Raw genomic sequence first — 27,729 nt, 5'->3', positions numbered from 1 at the left:
CCTTGGTTCCCTCCCTCAGGGTAGGCAAAAAAAACTTCTCCAAGAAAGCAAGGCTGTTGTACTTAAGCTGTTAAGTGTAACCCAGCAATGAGCGATAAAGCTTGGTGCATCAGCACTTAGTGAAGGCAAATTCAACCCCTGTGTAGCAATGGGTTAGAGGGGCCATGGCTTCTCTAAGCCTACCAGGAACGGGAGTGGCCAACAGTGGCATGGGGGGGGGGGGGGGGGGGGGAGGGAAACAACCCCTGCAAAGGTTCAATTGGTCAGATAACAGGGTTGGCTTAAAAAAAAAAAAAGTCTCACCCAAGTTGCTTCTCCACAACACAGAGTTATCTTAAAGCTGAGAAACTGAACTGCTCTTTTGGCAAACAGCTCCTGGAAAGGAAGACTTCCCAACAGGCTGCCATCCCTAGCCCAGCTACTTTGATTCAGTGGCCACAGCCAGAACCATCACACCCTCCTTCCTCCCCTGCCAAAGCAGGGTGGTCCAAAGCTGAGTAACAGAAGGTTAATACCCAATTTTAAAGCCAAGAGCTTTAAAGTATAGCTCACCAGCCTCTCACAAGTTATTTGGAATGTTTACAATGGTTGCTACAAAAAAAGGTAGTTACAAAATGTATACATCTCAAACATGCTCCCCAAACATTATTGCATTGTTTATTTCCCTTAATAATGCTGTTTGAAGCTCTGCCCAACCTGATGGCCTTTAACCCTGAGGCGAAGGACAAGATTTGTTGTTTGGTCAAGTTGGCAACAGAAAGTAAACTCTGGTCCCCAAGGGTTAGAGGTCAGCAGCAGCTGGGCTGCCCCCCCCAGGCATCATGTGGCGGAGGCAGTAGCAGGGATCCATTACATCTCGTTCAGGTCTAGCAGGGTCTGGTCCAGCATTCTTTGCGTGCAGAGATGCTCCTCTTTGGTGGATTTCAGTTTATCTGGCAGGAAGCAAGAGTTATAAGTCAGCTTCAGACAACAGAGAAACCTTCACCAAAGAAAGCTTGCACTAGCCCCTTCCCAGCACGCTGCCACAGCAAGTCCTTAGAGTGGGGGTGCCTGGCTGGGTGCAGCTAGAAGCTCTGAAGTTACCTGGCTCATTTGTAGCCCTTGCCTCTCGCATTGCCGGTGCTCCCAGTTGGCACAGTCACGATGTACTTTTACCCAGTGCTCTAGGCCGTGTTTTGCATGCAGGTGCCTCTGACTGTAGCTAGCCCCAGGCCTTCAACACTTCCAGACAGCAGACCCCTGTGCCCAGCAAGGCACCCAAGAGCAATGTGGAGGTAAAACACACTTAGAAATCACCCCCTGGAATTACAGCTGGTTGTGGCCCCCATCCCCCAAGCACAGGACAGAGATGCCAAGCTGGTCACCAAGACCGTAACTACCTAGCAGCAGGGAGCAGACAACCACGCCTCAAGAACAGCAGGGAAAAGGCTGTTTTCAGTGAAGGGCAGGCAGGGAGCAAGTAGGACCAAGGGTGCTACAACTTTGCTCGAGACTACAGGCAGCTGCACTGTCAATTCTCACATGTTCCTTAAGCCAGGAGGAGAGCTCAGATCAGCAACTAGTGCTCTAGGTAGGCTTTACTCCAAAGGTGAGCCCACCCTTATCACTGAAGAGATCCACACGCTGGGACACAGGACAGACAGGCTGTAGAAAGATGTCCTTTAGGTACAGGCAGTTTCTCAAAGCCACTCCCCAACCTCCCCAGGGTCAGAAACTGTGCACAGAGCAAGAAGCAGCCTTCCTAGAGCACTAGCAACGGCAGCTTTTAGAGATTTGTGCCTGCAGGCACTCAAGACACAGCCTCATGCTGTGGATTTTGGGACTTGTTTTCAAGAGGCCCATGAGCTTTCCCAACCTGTTCTGGGGCTCTGCAGCTGCACTGGGGTCAGGCCCCAGGAATGACTGCTTCCCCCAAACCTTCTAGGCTAGGACTCAACCATATAGGAAAGTACTACAGGTATGCAGTGTCTTACAGACCACAAGGTCAGTCATTTATTGTTAGAAGCCATCATTCCATGCAGCAGGAAATCCTACAGTCATTCAGCTAACAGTAAATTAAGTCATAGCACTTGACAGGCATCTTTTAGCAGACATAAGCCTAACTTCACCCCACCCCTCTCTTAGTGGGTGCAGCCATTCTGGTTCCATGGAGGAGCCAGGCAGGACCCCCTGGACAAGTGAACAAGACTGCTCAAAAAACAGCCAAGTCTGAGGGTTACTTCACCAAGAACAGAGGTTACCTTTAAAAAAAAAAAAAAACAACAACCAACTCTTAAATAAATTAGAGGATAAATTCAAGTGCCCCTTTAAATAGCAGCAATTGCATAAAATTTGCAAGTCTGCCAGTCTTAAGAATGATCAGATTTCACTGTGGTCCACAGCATTGGTGGTCGCAATAAGCTTGTTTAATGGTATTAGTGGGCCCCCTTCTCAGTCACACAGATCATGCAGCGTTAACTTCAGCTCATTAGAGAGCAGGCGGTTTTTCTCAAGCTGGCTGTACAGGCGCTCTGCAGCAGCAACAGGATTAGGGGAAACAAGAGGAAGAGAGAAAAAGAGAGAAAGGGAAGGTTAGTAGAGTACCAAGATGAGCACATCAAATAAGCTGTCTCCATAACACGTGCCTCTGAGGATCAAGTCTAGGCTATTACACAGATGAAGCCAGGGAGAACAAAGGTTTGTCTTACTCTAACTTTTATTTCAGCTCAGGATGATCACAGAGAAAACCACGTGCGGGCAGAAATGGAAGTGCTGCCGAGGGCTTGCGAAGGCAAAGAAAGGAAGAGAAGAACACCAGAAGATGAGCCTGCAGGCTGGACTGGGCTGTACCCAGGTAAGGAGCGAGACTTAGGATGTACTTTAAGCCTGTGGAGCACTGTGCAGAAAGAAGTAGTCCTACCACAGCTGAACCAGAAGCACCTTCCAGAGTGAGTCACACCACACAGCAGAGGGATTGATGGGGTTTTTAACAGTAGGACAGGGACACCAGAAGAACTGAGAATGACAGCATCTCATACCTGACCTGGAGGACACCCCTCCAAGGACATGCCTTTGTGCCACACTAACAACCCACCACATCTAGACAAGGACTGAAGGCAGTATCTGCTTCAGGTACAGGACAGAGGAAGTTATGGAGCACAGGCTCCTATTTTACATCTGCCCCAGAACAACTAAATGAGCAGGGCACAAACTGCCACTGCATCTGACAGCCTTCACCTCCCACTCAGTCCCTGTCCTTACAGCCTCACAAGGCCCTAGCAGCCATGCTTGTCCCCAAGGCTGGTACCAAGCACATGTATTCATCAGCAGCTCCAGGGAAAGGGAGAACCAGCCGGATCCTCTCCCAGGACAGGTCACCTCTTGGGGCTGCAGCCTGTCAGCCAGAACCAGCCACTGCAGAGAACTGGTTCAGCATCTGTCTCTGCCCATCTCTACACAGGCAGGGTCCTCCCAGCCTGACAACTCCAATTCCTGAATTTGGGGGAATTCCAGGCAGTGAAAAATCCTTACACAACAGCTTCCAGCCTGGCAGAACTAATCATTGCAAACTGTAGCAATACATACAACATGCTGCCTCTGCATGATGAGCGAGCATAAAGCACAGCAATTCTTGGTGGCCTTAGCCTTCCCAAATCCTTGTACTGCAAAACCCCTAGTAATCTAGGGCACCCTCTGAAGGGGATCTACACCATTCCTCATTGCTTTCAACCTAGGAATATTTTGCTCTTGAACAAGACCTGGCCAGGTAAGATCCAGGACACACCAAGTCAAGCTGTTCACATGGAGCAGCTGAAGCATGTCCCCCTCTCCAGAGAGTCTCAGCCCAGTCCCTCCATTGTGACAGCCACATGCAAGGAGGAAAGCTCACCTTCACCCAACTACCCTCAGCTCCTCTCAGCCCTCAGCACCTGCTCTAGCTGCACCTCACTCCGCAGGACAGAGGGTAGTAAAGTTGATTGATTGTCCCTTTACAGCCTTCAAGGGACCAAGCAACAGCCAGAGAAGCCAACAATTTCTGTCCCACCACAATCTAACTAGAAGTTGAGGGAAGTTGTGGTATGGGGGACAGGTACACCCCATCCTGGCCTACATCAGAGCCTACCTTGCAACATCAGCTACCACTGCTGCTACGGACTCGCTCTCTGGCCTCCATGCTGTCTCTGAGCAAGCAGTCTGGGTACCCTGATGCCAGTCTCCAGCCCCAGGTGATCAGGGCTGGTCCTGGGTCTCCAGAGTAGCAAAGGATAGGAGTGAACTGCTGTCAGAAGTACTAATGGCTGTAGGCTGGTGCAACAGCTCGCTGCCTTCAAGCAAGCAGTACTGATTATGGATGGGGACCTGATGATCTACCCACATGAGGGGACAGATTGACTGAAGTAATTGGCATGCCCCTTCCTAGACTTCAGGAACACCTCCTCAACATGGAACACTTGCCCAGGTCTGCTGGGGCTAGCTCCAGTGTTTGGCCTGCTCCCTTCTCCACCCAGCCTGCAGGGCAGCCTTACCAGCCATCCTTGCAACCGGAACTCCAGGACCTGGGCCTTCTGGTCAGCTAATCTGCATTTGCAGCAATCCCGAGTCAACAGCCCAGCTAACAGTAACCAGCCTGCACAAGCCTAGCAATCCAGCCAGACCAGAAGCCTCTCAAAACCTCCCAGGGCAGAAGTTGCATCACCCACCCACCCTGCAGCATGGAGTTCCATTACAACAAGCAGGGAAAGGGCCTGCCACAGCCCAGCCTTCGATAACATCACTTGCAACACCACTGTGCAACAGCACAGCAACCAGCTCCACACAGTGTGAGCCAGTAATAAACCCACAGCCTACAGGACCTCCCCATGAGGAGGGAGGCCATTTCATAAGGGCAAGGTACCACCTCCCACGTGGTAAGAGCTGGCAACTGAGCACTGGGCTGGAAGCCTCCACACACCTGAACACTTGTGACAGAAACCTTGCCCCTCCCGCAGGATCTAGACCCCCTACTCCAGCTGCAGGTTTGGTTACTGAGGAGTTATGGGTTCTTGCTTTGTGCTTACAGGGCACAGTTATTGCCCCATACCCCAGAAGAGTCAGACCACCATCTGCCAGATCTTTCCAAGCTATTACCCTTTAAAATTCCTTGTGGGAATGCTCCCTCCTTCATCACCCAGACCCAGCAGACAGTGGACAGCCCTGACACAGAAGACAAGAGTGAAAACAGGCTAGGGCAGTTCAGCATATCTGGACTATCTTTACTGCTAGTGCCATTTGTGTGGAGAATGGAGTGACACAAACCTGAGGAAACCACGGGAGGTGTCCCATTTCGTCAAAACTCTGTTCATGAAGGGCTCTTCGGGCACTGTGGCAGATGAACCAATCCAGAAAGGAAAAAATATTTGACAAGCCACCACAAGGCAGCACATACAGTTACGAGAGGCTGATCAGTGTTTATGATACCAGAGCAACTAGCAACAGACTCAGATCAGCAGTGGCACATGTCAAGTGTTTGCAGTCTGCTGCCAGCTGCAGTGCTCAGTGTAAAGCTCCATGCCACACTCCCAGGAAGATCCCATCACCCTCAACCCCTGCATGGGGAGAGGAGGACTCTGCAACACAGAGATTCCCTGGCTCAGATGCCCACAGCCCTGCTGCAGTGCATTCTCATTCCTGAAGCAAGGGGCCATACATCCCCCCCCAACACAGGCAGCACCTCACACCCAACCAGTCCTGTACAACTGGAAACCAGCCAGAGCTCACTTGATATTTATTAGCTTTTACACCCTGCCAGTGACCCAGTGACTATCAGGTGTGGTGACTTCCCACTGCAAGCCAGCATTTGGCAACCAATGCCAGTGAACACTACAGAGCAGGCAGGTGTGAGGAGTGTCTTTAGCCAGGCTGAATGAAGCAGGCACAGCTCAAGGACTTCCTGCTGCAAACCCCAGCCTCCCATTTGACCCTACAGAACATGCTGTCCACCAAGGCACTATTTGCAGAGCTGCAATTCACATCTGTGAGCCAATAAGACACCCAAAGGGAAAAATCCAGCATATTAATGAAGTCTGTATTCCAGCATGGGTGATGATGGTTACACTGGTTTCAAGGCAACATTGGAACAGTTACTCTAAAGCAGCAAGTGGTCACTAGAAACTCATTTCTCAAAAGCACCAGCCGTTCCATTCAATTTATACAAGAATTGTTTTCCTTAAAAAAGGTGACATCATGCTCAAGCAAGAGGCAAGAGAAATACAAAAGGAGCTTTATGGCTCTACACAAGATATGCAGATGAGAACAACATACTCCCAGCTACACCCAGACATTGAAAGGGCAGCCCCTCAGAGCACAGCAGTGTCTGGCACATCGGGTCAAACAGAGGGAGCTTTGTTTAGGAGCAAGTGCAGCATAACTGGGGGGCTGCTGCTGCTGTCAAGCTTCAGCGTCTTTACAGCACTCGTTCCCAGGGATGCCCTGTGCACAGTAACTGGAAAAAGGTACTGGAATTCAGAGCAAGATGACGAGAGCATGAATGCAGGGTGCAGATGCAGAACAAGCCACCAAGCAGAGAGGCAAATCCAAAGTGGAGTTTGGAATCACAAGACTTATCTGCATGAGACAGAAGGAGACACTAATTTTTTTAAGAGAAGCTTAAGTGTTTGTGCACAGCAAACTTTGCTTAGGGAGCTTTCAGACACTAGTGTTAAGGCTCTTCCTCTGCAGTGCAAGTACCTGGCCTCTCCTTGGTTAGTGGTAAGGACTGTGTGGAGCAGCTGTTAGCAGAACCCACCACAAATCTGAACAAAAAGCCCAGTAGCAAAGTTGCATAAACATACGAGTTCAGCTACTTCCACAGATCAGTTCATGATCCAGCCCATCTCAAGCATGTTAGGGCAATTCTTAAGGAATCCACTCAAGGGCTATCCACAGCCTCTTCCAGGAGGAAACCCGAGACCATGGCCCAGTGGCTCCAGCAGAAAACTAAGCCACATTACCTTAGGAAGCCTTTCCCAGTGGGACTGGGAATTGCACTCGTAGAGTTCAAGTCAGAACCCTTTCAGGCCAGCACAGCACTTAGTGTTACACATGCAGATCACAAGGACCTAGAGTTAGACTACAGCATGCTGCAGGGAAGCCTCCACAATCCTCGAGGCAGAGATCTGTAGAAGTAACCTAGACAACACAGTGCCATTGATTCTCCAACTATGAAAATCACAGCAAACCAAGCAAGCTCTGGCGGTCTAGCCTGCTGAAGCAAGAGGCAAACACCAGCCAGCTCATATTTACATGGAAGTCATGTCATTCAAGGCGTGGTCCAGTTCCTCACTAATTGCTTTGTACTTCAGTTTCTGGGCATAGAGCTCATCTAGAAGATGTTTAGGAGGAGAACAAAAGGGAAACAATGAGGGAAGGTAGAGGAGTTCTTCCAACACCCTGGGGCAGGAAAAGCAGTATGGGACTCATGAACAGAAGAAAATGAAGTTAGATGTGGAGCCATCACAACTCCATATTAGTTCCTGACAATGAACAGGAGGGTTCCAACAGCCTGAGGACAGTCTGACCAGCGAGTGCCTTCCAGGATTACAAGCCAGCTCCAAGGGGAGTAGAGCCAAGAACCCAAGCTGCATCAGCTTGTGAGAACAAGCTGCCCAGCTAGGTCAGCAAGAACCACTAACAGGAGGAGCAGCAGGGAAGGGCAACTCCATCCACTTAGGGAGAAGCTTGCTACATCTAAGGAAGGCATAGATCAATTGAGGTGCTTTGTTCTCAACTTCAGTCTCAATACAAAAAACAGCTTGGGAGAAGTCAGTCACATAATAGCCCTGGGCAGAGGGAATTCCCATTCTGTAGTACACAGCTAGGCAGGACAAGCCAAACAGACAGGCCACACCTCTGTTTTCCATCAGATAATGGAGCAGACAGGCAGATCACCCACCTTCAGGGGAGGAGGCAGTCCTAAAACTTGCCCTGATGCACTCCTTGAGCACTGCACAGAGCTGGCACAGACTTCTCCCAGCTCTGGCTGCCTAGGCTACAGTACAGCTGGTAATGTTGTTAACAACTTGACAGAGCCCAGAGAACTTTGTCAGTTGTCATAAACTAGGTCACTTCAGCAGCAAGGCTGGAGACTAGAGCCAACTCTCGATCAACATGTTTCAAGGGAAGCATGCAGGGATTTGGAGGAGTTTGTGCCGTTCCCAATAAAAGCTTGCCCTGGATCATGAGGTGGCTCAGATTGCTGCTTGGCTACAGTTCTGGAACAGCTCAGCTGACACCATTGCTATTTCTAGATAAAAAAACCTCATGAGTGATTTCAGGCAGTAAGACATGGCTTTGAATCGCCAAGACCTGGCACTAAAAGACCACAAAGGCACATGCTGTGGTCGAGGTAGGAGGCCTGCAACAGTTTTGGTTTACCAGCACCACCACTCCAAGCACAGCTATCCACAGAAGAATCTGGCCACAGCCCCAGATTTAAGGGAGACAGTTGGAACTTTCTCCTTCCATGTCTTGAGGAAACGCAGGATTCTGTGATGGCTGGCCTCAGGAGTGCTCCTGAAGTACTGTCAAACCCAGACCAAGAGGAGGAAAGGAACCCATCCTTGGCACAGGCTGACCACCACACTGCATGGACAGGGCTTCTGGTGATTTAATCTTGAACCAGGACTGACACTGGGGAGCCTGAGTCTTCATGGGGGTTGTTTCAAGACCCACTGACTACTGTGGTTGACTTGCAGCAACACTGTCTGCAGCAGACAGCCATGTGCATGAGATTCTGCACACAAGTATGTTATTGTAACCAATTCCTGTTGGGTTCAGGCGTTTTTTTTCCTACACCATTCCTTAAAATTGGTTAAGCTGGAGCATAGGAATCCAGTTACATTCCTGAGGACATCACAACCAAGATACACCAGCCACTCTATCTGTCACTATCAGTCAGATACAGCAAGGTGTTTGGATCAAGAGCTTGAGACCTACCGCAGTGCAGCCAGGGAACTGTTTGCACAGAGTAGATACATGGTGCACAACTCTTGAGCCCAGAGGCACCAAGCCTCACCTTGGAGGCCAAGTTAGGTCATACTCTGAGTATTGAGGAGCAGAGCAGTGTCTCCACTCTGCAGCTATCTGGGAGATAGCCTTCCTCAGCTCCCCACTCCTCACCACATATTCTTTGGCTTCCCATCCCCAGAATGTACCTTCCAAATCATCAATGGTCTTCTCCAGCTTGGCTACAGACCGTTCAGCAAATTCAGCACGCGTCTCCGCCTGCCAGACAGAAGCGAGCCAGTTAGTACAACAGCTTTGGGATACAGCAAAGGACTACAAAGGCATCAGCCTGAGAACATGAAGTCTCCCATGCTCCACATCTCTCCCCAGTCAAGCTGAGGTCAGTTCACCCAGCTGGGCCATCCCAACACAGTCACTCACCTCTTTGAGTTTATCAGTCAGGATCTTGATCTCTTCTTCATATTTATCCTCTTTTTGAGAGTACTGAGGAAAAGGAGAAGAGTCAGCAATCATCAGCCCTCAGCAGCCCCAGGTACCTCCCACTCCAGGGAGCCCACAGCTACAGAGGGGGACTTAAACTCCTCACTGCAGTGCACATGTCCACAGAAACTTTCAACTGGGAACTGTTCACATCCCTACCCTAGTCCAACAGAACTGGGTCAGGCAGCAAGTCCCACACCATGCACGTAACACAAACTTGGGCCCAGAAAAATTCTTGTCCCAGCAGCATAAACATCTTGGCTGATAAAGTCTGCCCCAAGGCAGGGAAGGGCAGCCAGACTTCCACACTCCCAGCTTCAACAGTCAACATTAGCCCTGCACTGAAATCCGTTAGCTCCCTTGCATGAGCAAGCACAGTTCTCCTTGCTTGCTTAAGGCTGCAGTTGTGTCATTTCCATCCCAGTGGGTGCTCTGCTGTCACACACCCTCCTAGCAAAACAGAAATGTTTCTGGCCCTTGGACAAGCAGCCCTACCTTCTCAGCCTGAGCCTCAAGAGACTTGAGATTGTTGGTGACATTCTTCAGCTCTTCTTCCAGCTCGGAACATTTACTGTGGGGTTTCGTAAAGAAAAGGGGGAGAAAAAGGAAAAGAAGAAGTGGGAGGAAAAGACAGGAGAGACAAGAAGTGAATCCATGTGCAGGAAAGACCAGGAAGTTCCTTAGGAGACGGTCTGCTATCAGACTGGATGGGACCCTGCTTTGAGGCACTTGTGCGGAAAGCAAGTTCCCTTCCCACCTCCAAGTTCATATTTTAAGTATTCTGCCAGCACATGTGCAGGGCACTGAGCTGAGCAGCTGAGATGCAGTTTCTACTTGAAGACTCCAGGTCCAGCAGAAATCTGTGTCCACATGTTTAGTTTGCTGTAAGGAGTGAAGCTGTTCTGACAGACAGATGGACAGCCACCACCACTCAGGCAAGAATGTTTATGGGCAGAGAGGACAGAACATTCCAGGACAGAGAAAGACGCAGTTAAGCTGAGGAAAGGAGCATAGCAAGAGGACCACAAGAGTTCTGGTTTAATGGTTCGAGAAGGGAAAGGTTAGTACCTTTTCTTCAGCAACAGACAGACACTTCAAGTTCTGGTCCATCACTCTGATCTGCTCCTGCAGCTCCCGGCAACGACTGTTAGTGATGGTCACACGATGGCACAAGCCAGATGGGGGCAAGGGTCAAAAGGAGCACCAATAGCACAATACCACAGAGCAAAAAAGGGGGTAGGAGAAAAACACAAAAAAGTCACGGTCATGACATGCAAGTCTGGGCAGGAAGCATGGTGCTACTGCTGCGTACACACTAACTTTGTTAGACAAGGCCCAGAGTACAGAAAGGCCCTGACCAACTCCTCGAGAATCAGCTAAAGCATCCAGACATGTGAAAGTAGCCCAAGCACCACAGTTTGTGTCTGCTCCAAGCAGAGGAAGTCCAGCTTGCTGCTCAGCAGTGCAGAAGTCTGTAGTGGTTACTGCAAACATTTTAATAAGAGGCCAAAGACCAACATCAGCCACAGTTGTGCCCTTGGACATCCCGCATGCCACTTCAGGTCCCAGCCTGCAAGGCCTCTGCCACTTTAGGACAAGCACTGTGCACTCATGTGCCCCGTAGCAACATGTAAGGATCTTGGGACCATAAATACAAAGCAGTGCTGGTGAATACTGAGTGCAGAAGGAATCTCCGGCCTCACTAACCAGGGAGTCCCTCCATGCAAAGGGGCAGAATATCTCCACTACAAGGCAAATCACGTCTTCACAAACTCCACATCCTCAGTAGACCTAATCCTGTTCCAAGCAGGAGAGCACTTCCAACTCTTTCATCTGAGGATCTAAACCCACCCTGTGCTTCAGGCCTTGTGTAACAAGGTTAGAAATGCTGTGTTAGTTCCCATGCAAAAGTAGATGTGCCAGTTACATGTGAGCAGATTACTCACGACTCTGCAAGCTCAGCTCTCTCTTCAGTACGTTCCAGATCTCCTTCTATGATCACCAGTTTCCGAGCCACCTGGAAGGGAGAATCAGAGTTAAGAGGAAGGAAGATTATTCTGTTCTTGTAGGCTGTGCAAGGCAGTAAAGGGAATGCCTGCAGGCATCACTGGAGCTGCCAGAGTCTTTTGGCTAAGGGGAATACTGAGGTAGCTCTGCTGAGAGCCAGGCTCTCTCCCAGGTTTGCTGAGGAAAGCCCTGTCAGCAGCAGGAAGAGGAGCCATCTCTCCCAGCCAGGGTCAACTGTACTAGAGCATCCAAGGGTCTCACCTCCTCATACTTCCTGTCTGCCTCCTCTGCAATGTGCTTGGCTTCCTTGAGCTGGATCTCCTGCAGTTCCATCTTCTCCTCATCCTTCAGAGCTCTGTTTTCAATGACTTTCATGCCTCTGCCAAAAAGAAAGCACAGGGAGGGGAGATGTATAAAACAATCCTGTACAAGCCAGCAGTATAATGACTTTCAGAGCATTAACAGTGCCCCTGCAGGACCACATTGCTTCCTTATGAGCCACCACACCTCTGAGTGCAGAGGGTTGCACAGGAAGGCAGGCACCACTGGGCTGATGCAAATACAGCAACCTTGATTGCTCAGAATTAACTGTTCCTTGGTGCATTACTCCAGTAGCTCACTGGGCTCCTGGACCAAGGGAAATGTGGTACTGCCAAGAAGAACAAGCCAGGCTGTCTTAGGGACTTCACACAGCCGAGCCAAGCACTTTCCAGGCTGGAATGCAGGAAGAGCCAAGTCTGTCTTTATGGCAGGACATCAGCTGGGTCAGGCTGCTCACTTCAGCATGTGCATCGATGAAGTACATGAGCCAACTGGAAGTGGACTGCTCCCCTCTTGAATCACACTGCCAGGTCAGGGGATGTCTGCCAGAAGGGAGTATGCTGGCAGAGCCAGCAGGAAGAGAGGCTTCCCCACCAGCAGCCACCTTTACAAGTCAACAGTGTCCCAGAACTCACTTATTTCCCCTCCCTTGGAGGTAGGGATGCATGGTAGCACACATTCCACACAACACTTACTCCCTCCTTAGCCTCAGGTTCCAAGATACTCACTCAAGGCCAACAGCATTGTTTTAGTTGCTCTGCATAAGTGGGCACCAACTCCCACACCCAGCCTTGATGTGGTATATACTTCCCACCCCCTAGGAAGCCCAAGAGGTTGATGGCACTGGGTCCTCAGTCAGGAACACGTCAGATATGTTTGACGGAGTGAGAGCAGCAGCCCTTGCTCACCTTTCACTTTCATCTGCAGCCTTCTCTGCCTCTTCCAGCTTCTGCAGAGCTGTGGCAAGGCGCTCCTGGGCTCGGTCTAACTCTTCTTCTACCAGCTGGATACGACGATTCAAAGATGCCACTTCTGCCTCAGCCTAGAGGGAGCAGATGAGGGTGACTCAAGTCTGTGGCAGATTAGCAGTCTGTGCAGGGCAGCTGAAGTCTGCCTTCAGGTCAGCAGCAGCACACGGGAAGCCAAAACAAAGCCAGAGTGCTTTATCCACTTTCTTACAGAGGCTGCACTCCCATACGCTTGCACGCACGTTAAGCTTCACGACATTTCACACACACATGCTTTGTCCATGCAGCAGTCATCCTGCAGGTTTCTCGCCTGTCAGCTTGAGCTGACATGACAGTTTAAGCCATAAACACTAAGTACATGACTTACGCTAATGGGCCTTCTCTGCAGCTGCTGTAATCCTGCCAGGCCATCAATCACAGTCCTATTTATCCACCACACCAGAGCTCTGACAGCTACCATTTAGCACAAAGTCGGTTTATTCATGTGATCTGGACATGAGCATTGCTTGAACCAAGCCCTCTCATCAGCAACATGAGAAAGATTAACAGCTTCAGGTTCAGAGGTCTGCCAAGTTGTGTCAAGGTGCTGGCAGGCTAGGCTTTCTACAGCGCTGCCATGACCTGGGGCAGCAGCAGGGCTCAGCTGATTGCTGTAGTGCCCACAACCCCAGCAGCTCAAGCCTGGAGGGCCAGCTATGCTCTAGGCTTTCTTCCTCCCAGCAATTCACTAATAACCTAGAGAAAGACCAAAAGCCTCATCCAGTCTTGAGGCAGCCACCTCAGTTCAGTCATACATGCCAGGAGCTGGTGAAATTGCCAAGAGCCCGCAGGCGCCATGCATTTGCCAGAAGCATGACCACAAAAGTGACCGAGGCTTTAATGAATCAGCAGAGATCAGAAGCCATCATCACACCCCCTCCAGCCAGGCCTGTTACAGCAGCACTGCTATCCCACCACTGCTAGACCACAAGGCATCTGCTTATGAGCCCAATCTGCATCAACCCTGACCAGAGCCTGGGGGGAAGCCTAGACACTTTGGGGACGCTAACACCCCACCTGAGCCACCCCGAGGGAACCCAGAATCCTGCTCTCCAGCAGGATTACTGCACTGGTACAAAGATGGACAGGGCTGCAGCCATTTCAGGGCAGCACTGTGATCTTCTACAGAGATCTAGGCACAGGCACATGCCAGGCATATATGAAATATCCCAGCTACTTATAACAAAGCAGCCTGCAAGGACATGCTGCTTCTAACCATGCCCAAAGAGGGAGGAGCAGAGCGATGAAAGAAGCCAGTGTTAGAGCAGGGCCCAACACAAATCACCTTCAGTTCCTGGGAGCGGCTGTCCGAGCTCTCCCCCCTGCCCCAGTTGGCAGCAAGGTGCTCGGTGGTGTCCGTCCCCCCACACCCCGACCCCCCATCCTGTCCCCCCCTCCCCAGCATGTTTCAAGACCCGGTTGTGAGAACACAAGTTGAAGAGGAGCTCCCACGCTGGCATGCCCTGCTCTACACCAGGGAAGCCCACAACACTTTGATGCTCAAACAAGGCAGTGCTGCAGCAGGCTGCCACAGAGCCAGCCCTGCCAGCATGTTCCTCCAGAGAAGGAAGTGCTCTGCTCAAAGAGGAACAAAATGATATATTAAACAGAACTGGGAAGGAGACTGCTTGACACACGTCTTTTGCCTATTAAAGAGGCAACAAGCTGTCAAGGTGGAGAGCCTCCTCCTTCTCCCAGGGGACTGAGACACACCAGCACAGCAAGCCTCTGTTTCCTGACCCCCTGAACCACATCATCTAGCCCTGACTTCCTGCAGGCAGCCTTAACCCACCCAAAAAAACCACCCTTGCGTTTAAGGAACTGCCTCTCTCCCTCTGCAGAAGGGTCCTTACACTTTGCTTTCTGCTTCTCCTCACAGGATACAGCTGAAGCCGTCAGGCTTCCCCAGAGCATGGGGGTGACACTTCCAGGCAGCCCCACTGCCGAGCAGCACATTCCCATTACTCTGTGCCTCCTTCAGAAAGACAGCTCTGAGTCAGGGAGCTACCGGGAGCCCTGTAAGCAAAGGACAGAGCTTGCCTCAGCCTTCAAGGCTCACCATCGCTTCCCCAGGCCACAGAGATCTAATAGTAACATTCCTCAGGACCCAAGGGCCAGGCCACAGGGCGAGTACAAGACACCACTACACTGGGAGCACTGGTTCTCTCCCCTATCACAAGGCTCCAGCAAGCTGGGAAAAACACACACGTTCCCATGACAACACCGCTATTGCAAGAGAATTCCTTATGTGGCTGCAAAGAAAGAGCCCAGATGAGGTCTGGGAGTGGCCTCGTCCCACTGTACAGCAGAAGCTTCTGCCATCAGCCTCAGTAGCAAAGCCTGATCAGTCCCACAGCAGCAGCACCACACCACTCATCACAGACCTCAGACCTGGGCACTGTGGGTGGAAAAGCCTCAGCTTCATTTGAACAGACTCATCAGCAAAGTCACTGCGCAAATTTGCAGAGAGCCATGCTCAGATCTGAGACAGTCACCCTTGAGGACCTGCTCCGTGTCACACTGTCCGCCGTCCCCACAGTATCGCCAGCCTTGCCTGCCTCCCCAGCCTGACAGAGCTGTCAGAGCAAGCACTCACCAGCTCAGATTCTGCCATGGTTGGCCCTTCCTTCCCTCCAAGCGATCCCAGCCCAGTCCCTGCCTGCCCCCAACGCTCTCACAAGGCTGCAGGTCTTGGGGGCTGCCTGCCCCAGGCAGCAGAGATCCCTGCTCGCTGGGATTTGGGCAGGATGCAGAGCCTAGGGAGTTTTCCACTCAGCTCCTGCATCGGCACCATCACGAGTGAGATCACTTCCATTTTATCAGTACATGCCAAAGCTACTCACACCTTTGTGCTTGCAACACTGGGCCAGACAAGATGGCCGGGTTCCTCCCTTCCTCTCCAGCAGCTCGGAGCAAGCAGACAGCCAGGGAACCCGACCAGGGACCGGGCGCCCTCCCCAGCAGCCACCAGCCGCTTTCAGCTCCGGGCTGGCTCAGGAGACCGGTAACAATGAAAGAGCGATCCGCCGGCTCCCTCCAGCTCCAGTCACTCCGAGGCACCGGCCGAGGCACCACGGCCGGGGTCCAGGGGACCCCAGCGAGAGCCGCTACCACGGGACACGCGGCGGGGAGGGACCCCCGGCCCCAGCAGACCCCAGGGCGAGCGGCGCGGGGCCCGCATCGCTGCGAGCTAAGGCCACGCAGGAACGCGGAGACCCGGGCCGGGATCGCACCGATGCTCTCGCAGCCCCGGGCCCCGCGGCGCTGTCCGGAGCGGCCCTCGACACCGCCAGACCCGCGGGAGCGCCGCCCGCCCCGGCTCTACCCCCCACCCCCGGGTGGTCGGCACGGCCGGCTGCGGGGTACCCCCTCCCCACGGGGCCGCCGGCGGCGGGGCCGACCCACACGGCAGCCCGGCCCGCGGCACCGGCGATACCTGCTCGCGGTTGCGGCGCTCGGCCTCCACCTCCCGCTGCAGGCGGTCGGCCCGCTCCTCGGCGTCATCCGCCTGCTGCTGCAGCACCTGGATCTTGCGCTTCACCGCCTCGATGGTGGTGGCCCCCGCCATCCTCTCGTCCCGGCCCGTCCCGTCCCGCGGATCCGCGCTGCGCCGGCCCCGCCCTGAAATACCGGAACCCGCCGCCCCGGCCCCACCGCCCGGGAAGTGACGTCACTTCCCCCGCCCGCGTTGCCGTGGAGACAGAGAGCAACCGCCCGGCCTGGGGACACCGGGGCGGCCCAGGCGGGAGAGGGGGTACCGGGACCTGCCCCACGGTGGGCTGGGTACGCTGGGACCTGCCCCACAGGGGCCCGAGGGCCTGGGCCTTGCCCCCACACAGTCCTGGAAGCCTGCCCCACACGGGCCTTCGCGTTCTGCCCCACGTCGGGGCATGTACCCCTCGCGGTCCGGCGGCTGTGCGGCCCCGGGAGCGCCATGGGGCTGGGGCAGCCCCGGGGCCGCCCTGTCCCTCAGCCCCGCGGGCCTTATACGGGCACTGCCGGGCCGCCGCATTCCCGGGGTCTGAGCTCATGTACCGCCTCTCCCCACACACGTTCCAGCCCTAGCGAGCCCCCGCAGCCCTGCGGCAGATCATGCTTCCCACCTTCCTCCCCCGGAACAGGGCTCTGGCGTTTGCTGGCACCGCCGAGCTGCAGTGCTGAGCACTGGTGCCAGGCTCCCCCTCCACAAACCCACTGTTGCGACAGCTTTAGCTGTTGCTAAAACTCTCTGGTCTCAGCTGGGGCAGAAAACGCTGCTGAGAGCGGCGTTCCTCTGTGCGGCAAGGGTCACGGAGACCCCTTAGAGCTCAATAAAAACACAACCAAGAACCGTCACTGCCCTCACTCACCACGAAGCCCGTTTGGCAGGGCTTCGGGCACATGAATAGAAGGAAAAGGGGCACTGGGCTGCTGCCCCTGTGCCGCCTCCTAAAAACCTCGGCAGTCGGGCAGGCACGTGCCCCAGGGTTGCGTCTGCCAGGTCAGAGAGGGCTGGCACGCACTTGGCCAGCCAAATGGCTTGGCATGTCCCCCAGAGATGAGCTGGCAACCAAAAGGGCCTGACCTTGCGCGCTCCTGCTGGCTGGAAGGAGCTGGGATACAGCTCTGCACATCCAACGCTCTGGGGTGCGAAATCCCTCCTCCCACCGCTCTGCTTCCCCGAGCCAGTGTGAAACCAGGGGAGCCCCGAGAGCCACCCTAGGAGGTAGTGGGCAGAAAAAGGGAGCTCCAAATGCACAGAAAAGGATTAACAAGTTGTGAAGCGAGTGGGGATGTGGTCCTCAGCGATGTGGTGTGACAGCAGGGAGACTGAGAATGCCAGCAGGGAGCGAAGGGAGAGAAGAAGCATGCGAGGAAGGGAAAGGGCTCCCCAGAGCTCTGCAACGCGGTGCTTGGAACGTGCTGAGCTCCAGTGCAGGGCCGGCGCTGCCGCCACACTCGGCTGGGGCTGGGACAGGAAGCCACAAGCAAAGCCACAGGGTTGATGAACCGCCCAGTACTCAGAGAGAGCTCGGGAGTTCCTGATTACACCCTGGACCCCAGTTCAAAGCCAGGCAAGAGCCAGCCCAGGCGCTGTGCCGGGGCTTGGAGCGCTTCCCCATGGCCCGGCATCAGTCGTGTAGCAGAAGGGAAAGGCTCTTGCCTCTGGGCCGGACATCAGAACTGGGCTTGTTGAGGAACTGAGGACTTTCTCCTGGCTCCCACACACTGACACTCAACCCCTGCAACATCGCAGCCCCATGGGGTGACAGCCCCTCTGACTGCCAGGTCCCGGCAGGTGATGAGTGGGGCCAGATGCTGTGCCACATGATGGCCGGGAGAGCAGCCGGCCAGTGAAACCCTGCACCGGTCATGCCATTGTTTTCCTGGAAACAGCAGCCAACAATAGCTGGGCTGTGCAGTTGTCACGCTGCCCACGCAGCCTCTGCCTGCCTGGGGAGACAAGGGCTCCCTCCTCCTCTGGAGCTTGGCTCCTCTGCCAACAACTGTGACTCGGAGCTTCCTGGGGAGATGCGTGGACCCCAAGTCCTGCGCTTGAGGGACTGCTGGCTGTCACCAGCTGCTGTCACTCTGTCCTCAGCTTGGGGTCCTCATGTCCTGCTTCAGGGGTCCTGGCTGCCAAGCGTGCTCTGTCCCTGCTCCCAGGCTACCCAGGACATCCTCGCCCAAGAAGAATCTGGGACCAGCCCCTGCCAGCATCCCTCTGTCCCCTGCATGGCCATGGGTGGCCCCCCAGGGTGTGTCCTTTCTGGGGTCACTCTCTGCTCCCAGACACATGTACAGCTTTGCCAGGAGTGCACCAAGACTGACAGGGACCTTCCTGCATCCCCAAGGCTGCAGAGAAGGGCTTGCAGTCCTACCGGGAGGGTGACAAGGGGAGGGCAGCCAACCCAGCTCCCACCCTGCATCCCATACATACGTCTGCCGCCTTCTTCTCTGCCAGCTCCAACTTCTCCTGGGCATCTTTCAGGGCCTCGGAGTATTTGTCCAGCTCATCCTCTGTCCCCTTCAGCTTCTTCTGCATGGCGGCAAGCTCGTCCTCCAGCTGGAAGGGCAGCGGCAGTCACTGCAGGTGGACACCCCTCTGGACCCCCACACGGCAGGAGAGCCCTGCCTACCCCATCCCAGGCTCAGCTCTGCTCCACGACATCCCTCCTGCCCCATCCCACCCCATCCCCATCTGCCTCACAGTGTCCATCTCTGTCCCACATGCCACCAGCTGGCAGGGGCTGAGCCCTGGGCAGCTCTCAGGATGCCCCCGAGCTGTGGGACAGTGGCAGGTCTCACACCCTTGAACCTCTTGCCGCAGTCTGTGTTGGGTCTGGGCTCAGCGTGGTCCATCACGGGGAGAAGCCATCCCCCCAAACATTCCTGGACTGGGGGCTTCTGCCACCCCCCCTACCTGCTTGCTCCGCTCCTCTGCCTGCTTCTGCTCAGCCTCTGCCTGCTCCGCCCGGTCCAGGGCATTCTCCTTGTCCAGCTTCAGCATCTGCATCTTCTTCTTGATGGCCTCCATCCTCGGTGGGACACGGGCGCTGGCGGCGGGGCAGTGGGCAGCAGGACGGGCAAGGGGCAGGCAGAGCAGCAGTGCTGCCTGCCGCCCCGCTGCCTGGTTTATCAACTCTGCCCTGCTGGCCGGTGGGGGGGCTTTGCCTTTCTTGGGCTGAGCTGCCTCCCCACCTTCCCAAAAAGTCTGTGCTAAGGACCCATTGTCTGCCCTGGGGGGGTCCAGGCGGCCGCAACCTTATTTGGGCTCATGAGGACAGCTGGGGCAGTTATAAAAAGCAGCGGCAGGTCTGCAAGCAGAGGGTCTTAGATTGTCCTGGCTGCCCACCCACCCCATGCAATGGGACACCGTGGCCAGCATCACAGGGACACCATGCTCCCACTCGGCACTCCCTCGGGACATGGTCGGGACATTGAGCTGGGTCCATGCGACACTGGCAGCGAAGCGCCCCTGGGTTGCACCCCACCAGGCTTGGGATGTTTTGGTGGCCCCCGGGCTGACATTTACCCGTCCCCGGGGGTGGCATGGAAAAGGGCAAGCTCAGCCCGGTGCTATTTTAAGAGCAGGGGCTTAGCAGCAGCCCCTGGCCTGAATTATTTGGCACAGCAGGGAGCAGCGGGGGGAGCCAAGCCTGACACCCAGGGAAGAGCCCCCAGGGAGTCCACTGAGCCCCGAGTCCAGCTCCAGCCGTGCTGGTGCTTGGTGGCGAGGCAGAAGATGCTGTTGGCAGCTGGAGGAGCAAATTCCCCAGGCACAGAGAGGAATTCTCAGGGAGAGCAGTGGCACTTCCTACACAGCTGGGGGATTAGCAGCCTCCTCGCGCCAGCTCCAAGGTCCCACTGGCCCTGCAAGCCAGGTCGGGATCTCCCATGGGGGAGACCCACTTGTCCCATCCAGGGACAGATTTTGGGGGCTGAGGGGGTAAGCACACAGGGACCCAGAAGACGGAGACCAACCCTGGTGACAGCTCCTCACTCCCCAGGCAGGGCAGCAGAAGGGACAGTGCCTACAAAGGGCCCCAAGCAGCCGCTGTGCCTCCATGCCCCGGTAGCCATAAATAACCCCATGCACCAGGGCAGCGGAGCCAGTGGTAGGCACAGGGCCACATGCCTTTGTCCTGGGATCATCCCAGGCGTAAGCAGGAGGACAGGTGTTGAGCACTGACCATGCCACCATCCCAAATCTCCGCCAGCCCGCAGCGATGGCAGCTCCCAGCTCCTTCTCCCCAGCCCCGCAGAGGCGGGCGTGCGGTGTGGGCAGATGGGTTTTACTGCAGCAGCGAGAGGGCAGGCAGGGAGTACGGGAAGGGGCACGGACCCTTTGTGCTCCCCCCTGCCCGCAGGAGGTAGCAGGCAGCATCTTGCCGGGTCAGCGCTGGGTGTCCCTGGCGCTGTAAGAATATGTTTGATATTTAGTTGGTTTTCCAATAAAACAACCTAATATCAAACATATCAGACAGAGGCAGGGGCAGGCGAAGGCAGACAGGACACGGGGCTCAGCTTCCTGCAAAAGAAAGAGAGAAGGAGAGGTGGAGAGCTGGAGGTGGGGATTAACTCCTCGCTATTTCCCTGAGCAGGACTCCCCAGGGCACCACGGCGGCAGCACCCCGGCCTCGCCTCAGCGTCTGGAGGCTGCCTGGGCAGCTGCATCAGCATTGGGATGCTCTGGTATCCGGTGCCCGAGCAGGAGGCATCCTGCAGTGGGGACGAAGCTGGAGCAGAGCAGTGCAGGCACAGTCACATGGCATGGCATGGCATGGCAGGCCATGGCACACCATAGCACAGCATGGCATGGACTGGCACGTCATGGCATGGCACGGCACAGCAGGCAGCGCTGCCCACCTGTCCCTGCACACCCGGGGCCAAGGGGACCCTACATCCATCACTGCCTTACCTGGGCTGGCTTGGGGGCTCCTCAGCGGTCTGGCTCAGGGGCCGCCCAGCCGCCGTTTATAACTGCGTTCAACTGCACCCGGCGGGGGGATGTGGCCAGCGAGCGCCCTGGCCCTGCGCGCATGGCCTCATTCCCATTAATTACCACCCATCGACATCCCCCTGCCCCTCGGCGGACCCCCGCGCCCTTGCCGCTGAGCGCTGCTGGTCGATATGGGTCGATGGCCCTGCGCCGCCTGCTCCTGCCCCTGGTCACACTCCACCATCATTAGCAGGGTCATCAATACCGGGGAGCCGGCCCCATCCCAGCGGGCTCTGCACCACTGAGGGGCTATGCATGACCCTGCCCAAGGACAAGCCCCAGCAGGGCTGTGTCCCTGTCCCCTCACTTTGGGGAGCCCTTGGGACCCCGTGTCCACAGGAGCATTCCCTCCGTGAGGCAGCCAGAGGAGGCAACCGCCTGTCACCCTGACCCATCCCTCATGTGGAGGCACAGGTGGGTGAAAAAGGCAGGACCCCTGACCAGCTCTGGGGTGGCCATTGGGGCCTGGCTGGCGGCGTCCAGCCATGAGGGCACATGGGGTCTCAAGGTGCTGGGGGCATGCGTCTCCCCACACCATGTCAGTGATTTGCTGCAGCGGGACGCACCGACCTTGGGAACAGCACTGGGGGCTCTGTGGGGGCCCAAACTTTGAGGGACCAGTGTGGCAGGACACGGGGCAGCCAGAGCCCCGAGTGCCACAGGAGGATGGGGGCACAGACCCTGCCCTGCTGCCTGCCTGGGCTGGGTGACCAGGGGCTCCAGCCCCATGGGGGTGGCAGCGGGGCGGCAGGGCCACATGGGAAGGGTGGCAGCACGGATGGCAGGGACACACGTGGCAGCAGCACAGTGCCAGGAGCTGGGTGGGAACATGCATGCAGTGGTGGCTGATGTGATGCAACCCGACAGCCAAGCTAATGAAGGGCCGTGGGCAGGGGGTGCCGGCCTGGCGGCCCCCAGCCCTGTCAATAAGCAGACCCAGGACAGGCACTGATGGGCCCTGGGGCTGGGAGACACCAAGGTCAGGCACAGGCAGCAGGGATGGGAGGCGGGAGACATGGCCCCGAGTCGGGGAGCTGACAGTGGTTCAGGGGTGCCCACATGGTGAGTGGGGCCAGGGAGCATCGCACCCAGCCCAGCTGGGCTCCTCTCCTGCTGCTGCAGAGTTGTGCCGCACAGCCAGGAGCACCGTGCTACAGGAGACAGGATTGTGTAGCCAACACCAGCATGGCATGGGCAGGACAGAGCCACGGAGCATGCAGGGCTAGTGGAGGCACACTGGCTGTGCTGCCATCTCCTGGTGTGGCCATGGCCGGGACCACATGTGCAGCATCTGGCACGTGTAGGTTTGTGGGCAACGTTGCCAGATCCCAGCTGCAGGGATTGTGCTGGACTGCATCTTCCCTCCACCTCTGCCCAGGGGCTGTCCCATGTCTTTGCATGCAGCAGACACAGATCCTGTCTTGCTCAACGTGTTTTATTCTTGGCCAGGAAGCTGGGCGATGCCCGGCCTATGCTGAGCCCACCAGGTCAGGCACTCACAGCCGTTTCATGTAGAAGGCTTTCCCAAGCTGGTGCAGCTCCTGCTCTTGCTGCTGGCGCTCATCCTGGAGGAGCCAGTGCAGGGCGGCTCGGCGGACCTGCTGGGCACATGAGCTGGTGCTGAACGCCCCACCCCTGTGACTTGCCAGCACTGAGAGACATCGTCCCCCAGGATGTGGTACTGGAACAGGATGAGGAGGACACCCGACCCTGGCAGCACAGGGCTTGGTGCACCCGGCTGTGCCCAACCCATATGTGGCCTCACCATCGTCTGCTCCTGGACAGCGAGGCGCAGCTCCGACTCCATGCTCTGCTGCAGCGCCCTGCAGGCCGCGGCCCAGATCCTCTCCCAGCACTGCGGGTGTCCCCCAGCCACCTGCCCACAGCTGTGGGGACATGGGGTGGTCAGGACAGGGCACTGGGGGAACAGCAGCGCCTGCCGCCCTGCCCCAGCCCACCCACAGGGCTGAGCCCCAGCTCGCCCCATGCGAGGGCTCCCCCTCGCCTGCTGCCCCCCAGCACAGGGGGTTCAGACCCTGGAGCTCCCTTTGCTGGCTCTACCTCTCTAGCAGCCTTCCGCAGGCACTCCCCTTTGCCAGGACCTGCAACCAAAGCAACACGTTTGGAGGTCCACGGTTTAACCCGCACAAGGGGGATGTTGTCCCCAACTGCTCCCAGGAGCCCCAGAACAGCCACCTTCCCAGCCCCTGCCCCATCCTACCTTCTCCTGCCAGAGCGAGGGGGTCGGGCTGCTTGCCACTGCCATGGCCAGTTCCGCAGGGACCCCACAACCACCCCCTGCACCAGCCATGTCGTTAACAGTATCCCCGTTACCACGGCAGCGGCGCAGGGACAGACACAGCCCTGGATCTGGCAGGGAAGGGCTCCCTGCCGTCAGAGGCCAACAGCATGCATCCTGCTTGGGGTTAACTGTCATTTTATTAAACAGCAATTAAAAAGAGTGCAGAGGCCTAGGCGAGGCGCAGGGGTCCCCATCCCACATGGTACACGCTGTGGTGACTAGTGAGCAGTGGGCACTGCCATTGGCCTGGCAGGACACAGACGTCAAGTTGGGGGTGCGAGCTTTTGCCCCCGGGGGCTTGGCAGCCGCTGGCACACGAGGCGCTGGTGAGAGTGGGAGGAAACACCCCCTTGGCAGGACAGACAGGACGTTCAAAGCTGGTATTTGTCTGCCCGAGACGTCCCCAAATGCCCAGTTGCAGGAGAAAGAATAGAAACTGCAGCCTGAAGAGGCACCTCAGCCACAGTGGCTAAGAACTGGCCACCAAACTATTTACACTCCATCCAGGCACCCTGGTGCATGGCCTGGGCACACAGGCAGGCTGGCCACACCTGGCTGAGAGCAGCAGGCAGCGATGGTGCCACAGGGAGAAGAGCATTCACCCTTTGGAAAGAAAGACGAGCAGCTTCAGAGCCCAAGACCCACGCAGGCAGGATGGACAAACACTATCAGCCCCTGCTGGCCATCACAGGGAAAGAGGATAGGTGGATGAGAGCGCTGGCTGGGATCCATGTCTTTTATAAATAAGCTAAAGCTGATCAGTTTATTCACAGGGCCAGGGCTCTGTTGCCGGATTCAAAGCCTCAAGCCTGAAGCGTGTCCCAGGCCTGCCGCAGAGAAGACTGCACGGGCCGATCTCCTCTAGGTTCAGCAGACGGACGTGCTGCTTTGAAACAGGCTCCTGGCAAGGGCCAAGCTCCACCAGCCAAATGGGACGGAGCCTCCACTGAGCGACGATCTCCAACATCGTGCAAAAGGGAGACCCAAGAGTGCAGCTACTTCCTCCCAACGCTGCCTGCATGGCGAACTGCGGCCAAAACCCGCCCAGGACACCCGCCGCACCCAGCAAGGGGCTCTGCTCGTGGCAGGTCCCTGGAGCAGTGCTCCCTGCACAGCTCACAGGGTGCTCTCCAGCGTGTTGTAGTTGTCCTTGAAGCTCTTCAGCTCCAGGAAGTGTTTGGCACGTTTGCTCTTCTGGTTGGAAGGCAGGTAGGTGACCTGGATGGTGGCGGGGTTGGAGACTTCGGGGGAGAGGGTGAGGTCCTTCGCTGCTGACTGGTGCTGCCACTGGCTGCTGCCTCCCCGGGCCTTGGTCCTGCAGGGAGAGGAGAGGCACCATCACAGCTGCTGCCCTCCCCAGAGGAGCCGCTTGACCATTGCGTCCATCTGGCTGACATAAGGCAGATCTGCCCTCAGGACGACGGCGCTCACTGTGGTTTTGAAAACCAAGGCTGGCGCTTCTGTGGGTGCCAGGCCTGGAGCCCGCATGAGGTCCCTGGCTCAAAGCGGCCAGTGCAAGCAGGAACGTGGACTGTCACCAAATAACAAACCCAAAAATGCTTTAACAGATGGGCTGCAAAGAGTAAGTAAACCTGGAAGGACGGACAGGCATAAACAGCCCATGTCTGAGGCTGGGTTTTGCCCCAAAACCCGTCTCTGTTCACACCTCCACTGTGGGCTGCTGGAGCCCAAGAAGCTACCACCGCACCCCAGCTACACACCCAGGCAGTAACACTTACAAGTTTGCCAGCTCGTTCAGAGCATCCTGGTACTTCAGATATTCCGGTTTCCCAAAGGCCTGGACACAAACCGAAAAGACCGTGGATAACCCAGACGAAGTTACAGCGCGACCTCAGTCCAGCCATCAGACTGGAGCGCAGCAACAGCCCCCTGCGCTGCTGCGGAGGCCAGGCAATGCAGTGCCAGCACTTACCCCAGTGCCATAGCGGGCACTCTCATACCCATCCAGCAAGGTGTCAATCAAGGCTTTGCGGATGCCTTTGAATGAGGTGCTGGAATTCCGCAGTTCCAGCAGGTAGGCACAGAAGTTCTTCCCTATTAAAGACTTCGGGTACCGGCCCTCTGCATGAAATGGGATTTCTGGAAAATAAAAAGGCACAAAATAACCGGCTGAAGCGCAGGTAAAAATACTCGTGTTCACACACAGACAATGTCAGAAGTTGGTAGCTAATTAAACTTCCCACATCTGCTGCCTCCATTTGCTGACTGCTCCCAACACGTGAGTAAAGCCGACCCTCAGGCTGCTAACCTTGGATGGGATACGTGACTACTATTCCCAAATGAGGACCTTGAGCCTTATCATGAGACTGCTGGCCAATGCGCCACACCCTTACTTCCTCCACACACAGTCTATCTCCACTCTACCCATCCCACTCCTGCCCTGAGTGCCCTTACCAGATGTTCTGATCGCATCCAGCGCCTTCATCCTGTACAGGTAATTATAGCATCCTGGCAAAGAGAAAACCCAAACTGAAAGCTCTGCAAAACTTGGTAGCAGGAGGGAGGTGGGGAAAGCAGATAGGAGCAGAGTACAGAGACACCATCTCACGTCGGCTCACCAAACACGACATTGCAATGGGACAGTCAACAAGAGAGGCCAGAGACACAACTTGGTCCCAGGGGAACGACCTGCTGTAGCAGGACAAGCACTGGACAGTGATTCCAGTGGCCTCTGACTGACATGCAGCAAGAGAGGGTACCTTGTGTCTCCAGCTGCAGAAGCCTGCTGTCGTCCTCAGCTAACAGCCAGGGCTCATACTTGATGTCTTGCACCCTCGACAGTCTAATGTCGATTTCTTCCTTTAAATCCTGCACAGCGGGAAAAAAAAAACCTGTTTACAGAGCACTCACTTTGTTTGTGGGATCGCAAACATGATAACAGTCAAGTCCTGGGGCCCCTCTGAAATAAACCTGCTCCCTCTCCAACCACCCATCACGACACTGAGGTGGCAGCTCCTGGAAACATCCGATTTTGAAGCAGACACTGCCTGCCCCTCCAGGCACAGATGGGTCCATGGGCACAGGGGAGGGAGGGCACATCCCCACCGCAGGGTTGCGTGCACCCACCTTAGGCGCATGCTGTCCGACAGGCACGTGGGGGCCACGGCGGGACTTCATGGCGAAGCGCATGATCTGGCGTTTCACAAAGATGAACAGCAGCACGAAGACCTGGACCACAGCAAGTACGGGGGGTCAAGCATGTTGAGCTGCACCCCAGGGGGTCTCACAGCCAGCCTGGGCTCAGCCCCACTGACACCCTATTCCCAGCTCTGCGGACTCTCCAGGCCAAGCAACCACAGGGCCGCACAGACCCTCTCTAAACCGGCAAGCACGGGGATCCCTGTTCAGCCCATCAGGAGCTCCATGAACACCCGGGGCGGCCCCACAAACAGCCCAGCCTCCACAGAGGCTCCTACTCACATCCTCTCCCTGCCCCACAGATGCCAGGACCCCACGGGGACTCTGGCCCAGCCCCGTGAAGGCCCCGAGTCCAGCTGGACGGCAGTTCCCCACCGACATGTCCCACTAAAGCTTTACGGACACCTCGGGCCCGGCCCCACAGGGGCCCCACGGACACCCCAGGATCGGCCTCACAGGGGCCCCGGCCCCGGTTCCACGGGGGCCTGGGCCCCACGGACACGTCAGACCCGTCCCCCCGGGCCGCCCCGCGCCCGCCCGGCTCACCAGGCTGCCGTAGGCCATCACCAGCACCACGTTGACCCCGGAGAGCCAGTTGCTGCCGGACCCCGCCATCCCCTGCCCGGCCCGGGGGCGCACAACATGGCGGCCGCCGAAGCCGCTCCGCGCCCCCGCCACGTGACAGAGAGCGAAGGCACTCTCACGTGACGCGGCGCCTCGCGTCACATGCGCGGGCTGCCAGGAGAGCGCCCCTCCCCACCCCCCGCGCTCGTCACGTGGGTGAAGCCGGGCTGGCCCTGCCCCCGCGCCCTCTTCACGTGATGGGGGCGGGCGCCGCTGGTAGTTGTCAGTGTGGTGAGACCCAGGTAAAGTTGGCTGCGCGGAGGCGGCGGCGGCTCCGGTAACTGCGCGCGGCCCCTTTAAATCCCGCCTCCCCCCCCTTCCCTACCGCGCGCCCCTCGGCCCTCCCGGCCCCGCTACCGCCCTCC

General features: G+C 56.3%; 3 protein-coding genes across 33 annotated transcripts in view; 1 reads left to right on the top strand and 2 right to left on the bottom strand.

Annotated features, from left to right (window-relative positions):
• Positions 1-298: 298 nt before the first annotated feature.
• TPM3 (tropomyosin 3) lies at positions 299-19,314 on the bottom strand. 16 transcript variants are annotated; one of them, XM_010564055.1, is made up of 11 exons: positions 19,201-19,314; positions 18,718-18,843; positions 12,699-12,832; positions 11,731-11,848; positions 11,409-11,479; positions 9,958-10,033; positions 9,403-9,465; positions 9,171-9,240; positions 7,261-7,339; positions 5,275-5,338; positions 840-932 (listed from the first exon to the last, which is right to left on the bottom strand). In XM_010564055.1, the coding sequence occupies exons 1-11, from the start codon at positions 19,312-19,314 to the stop codon at positions 924-926; spliced, it is 924 nt and encodes a 307-aa protein (XP_010562357.1). In that variant the 3' UTR covers positions 840-923. The 16 variants fall into 16 exon arrangements, with proteins under 16 accessions (XP_010562361.1, XP_010562359.1, XP_010562369.1 ...); XM_010564061.1 differs by lacking the exons at positions 9,958-10,033; positions 18,718-18,843; positions 19,201-19,314 and adding exons at positions 10,531-10,606; positions 16,234-16,441; XM_010564059.1 differs by lacking the exons at positions 5,275-5,338; positions 7,261-7,339; positions 9,958-10,033 and adding an exon at positions 10,531-10,606 and having other exon boundaries at positions 299-932.
• A 4,401-nt stretch (positions 19,315-23,715) lies between these two features.
• LOC104829659 (chromosome unknown open reading frame, human C1orf43) lies at positions 23,716-27,415 on the bottom strand. 3 transcript variants are annotated; one of them, XM_010564052.1, is made up of 7 exons: positions 27,023-27,183; positions 26,669-26,770; positions 26,302-26,410; positions 25,997-26,050; positions 25,515-25,681; positions 25,321-25,379; positions 23,718-24,896 (listed from the first exon to the last, which is right to left on the bottom strand). In XM_010564052.1, the coding sequence occupies exons 1-7, from the start codon at positions 27,119-27,121 to the stop codon at positions 24,698-24,700; spliced, it is 789 nt and encodes a 262-aa protein (XP_010562354.1). In that variant the 5' UTR covers positions 27,122-27,183; the 3' UTR covers positions 23,718-24,697. The 3 variants fall into 3 exon arrangements, with proteins under 3 accessions (XP_010562356.1, XP_010562354.1, XP_010562355.1); XM_010564053.1 differs by lacking the exon at positions 27,023-27,183 and adding an exon at positions 27,287-27,415 and having other exon boundaries at positions 23,719-24,896; XM_010564054.1 differs by lacking the exon at positions 25,997-26,050 and having other exon boundaries at positions 23,716-24,896.
• A 111-nt stretch (positions 27,416-27,526) lies between these two features.
• The window catches only part of UBAP2L (ubiquitin associated protein 2-like), a 30,741-nt gene continuing 30,538 nt past the window's right edge, over positions 27,527-27,729 (top strand). For 13 of the 14 annotated variants that reach the window (XM_010564051.1, XM_010564049.1, XM_010564045.1 and 10 more), the window contains exon 1: positions 27,587-27,641. The gene's annotated coding sequence lies outside the window, so the exon portion shown is untranslated. Of the gene's footprint in view, positions 27,642-27,729 lie in introns of all 14 variants that reach the window. The other variant, XM_010564038.1, reaches the window with a different exon arrangement.

The sequence above is a fragment of the Haliaeetus leucocephalus genome, unplaced genomic scaffold (genome assembly GCF_000737465.1).
Source record: "Haliaeetus leucocephalus isolate CR32 unplaced genomic scaffold, Haliaeetus_leucocephalus-4.0 Scaffold175, whole genome shotgun sequence".
NCBI lineage: Eukaryota > Metazoa > Chordata > Aves > Accipitriformes > Accipitridae > Haliaeetus > Haliaeetus leucocephalus.
Note: the sequence above shows the minus strand (reverse complement) of the source record. Positions and strands in the feature narration are given on the sequence as shown.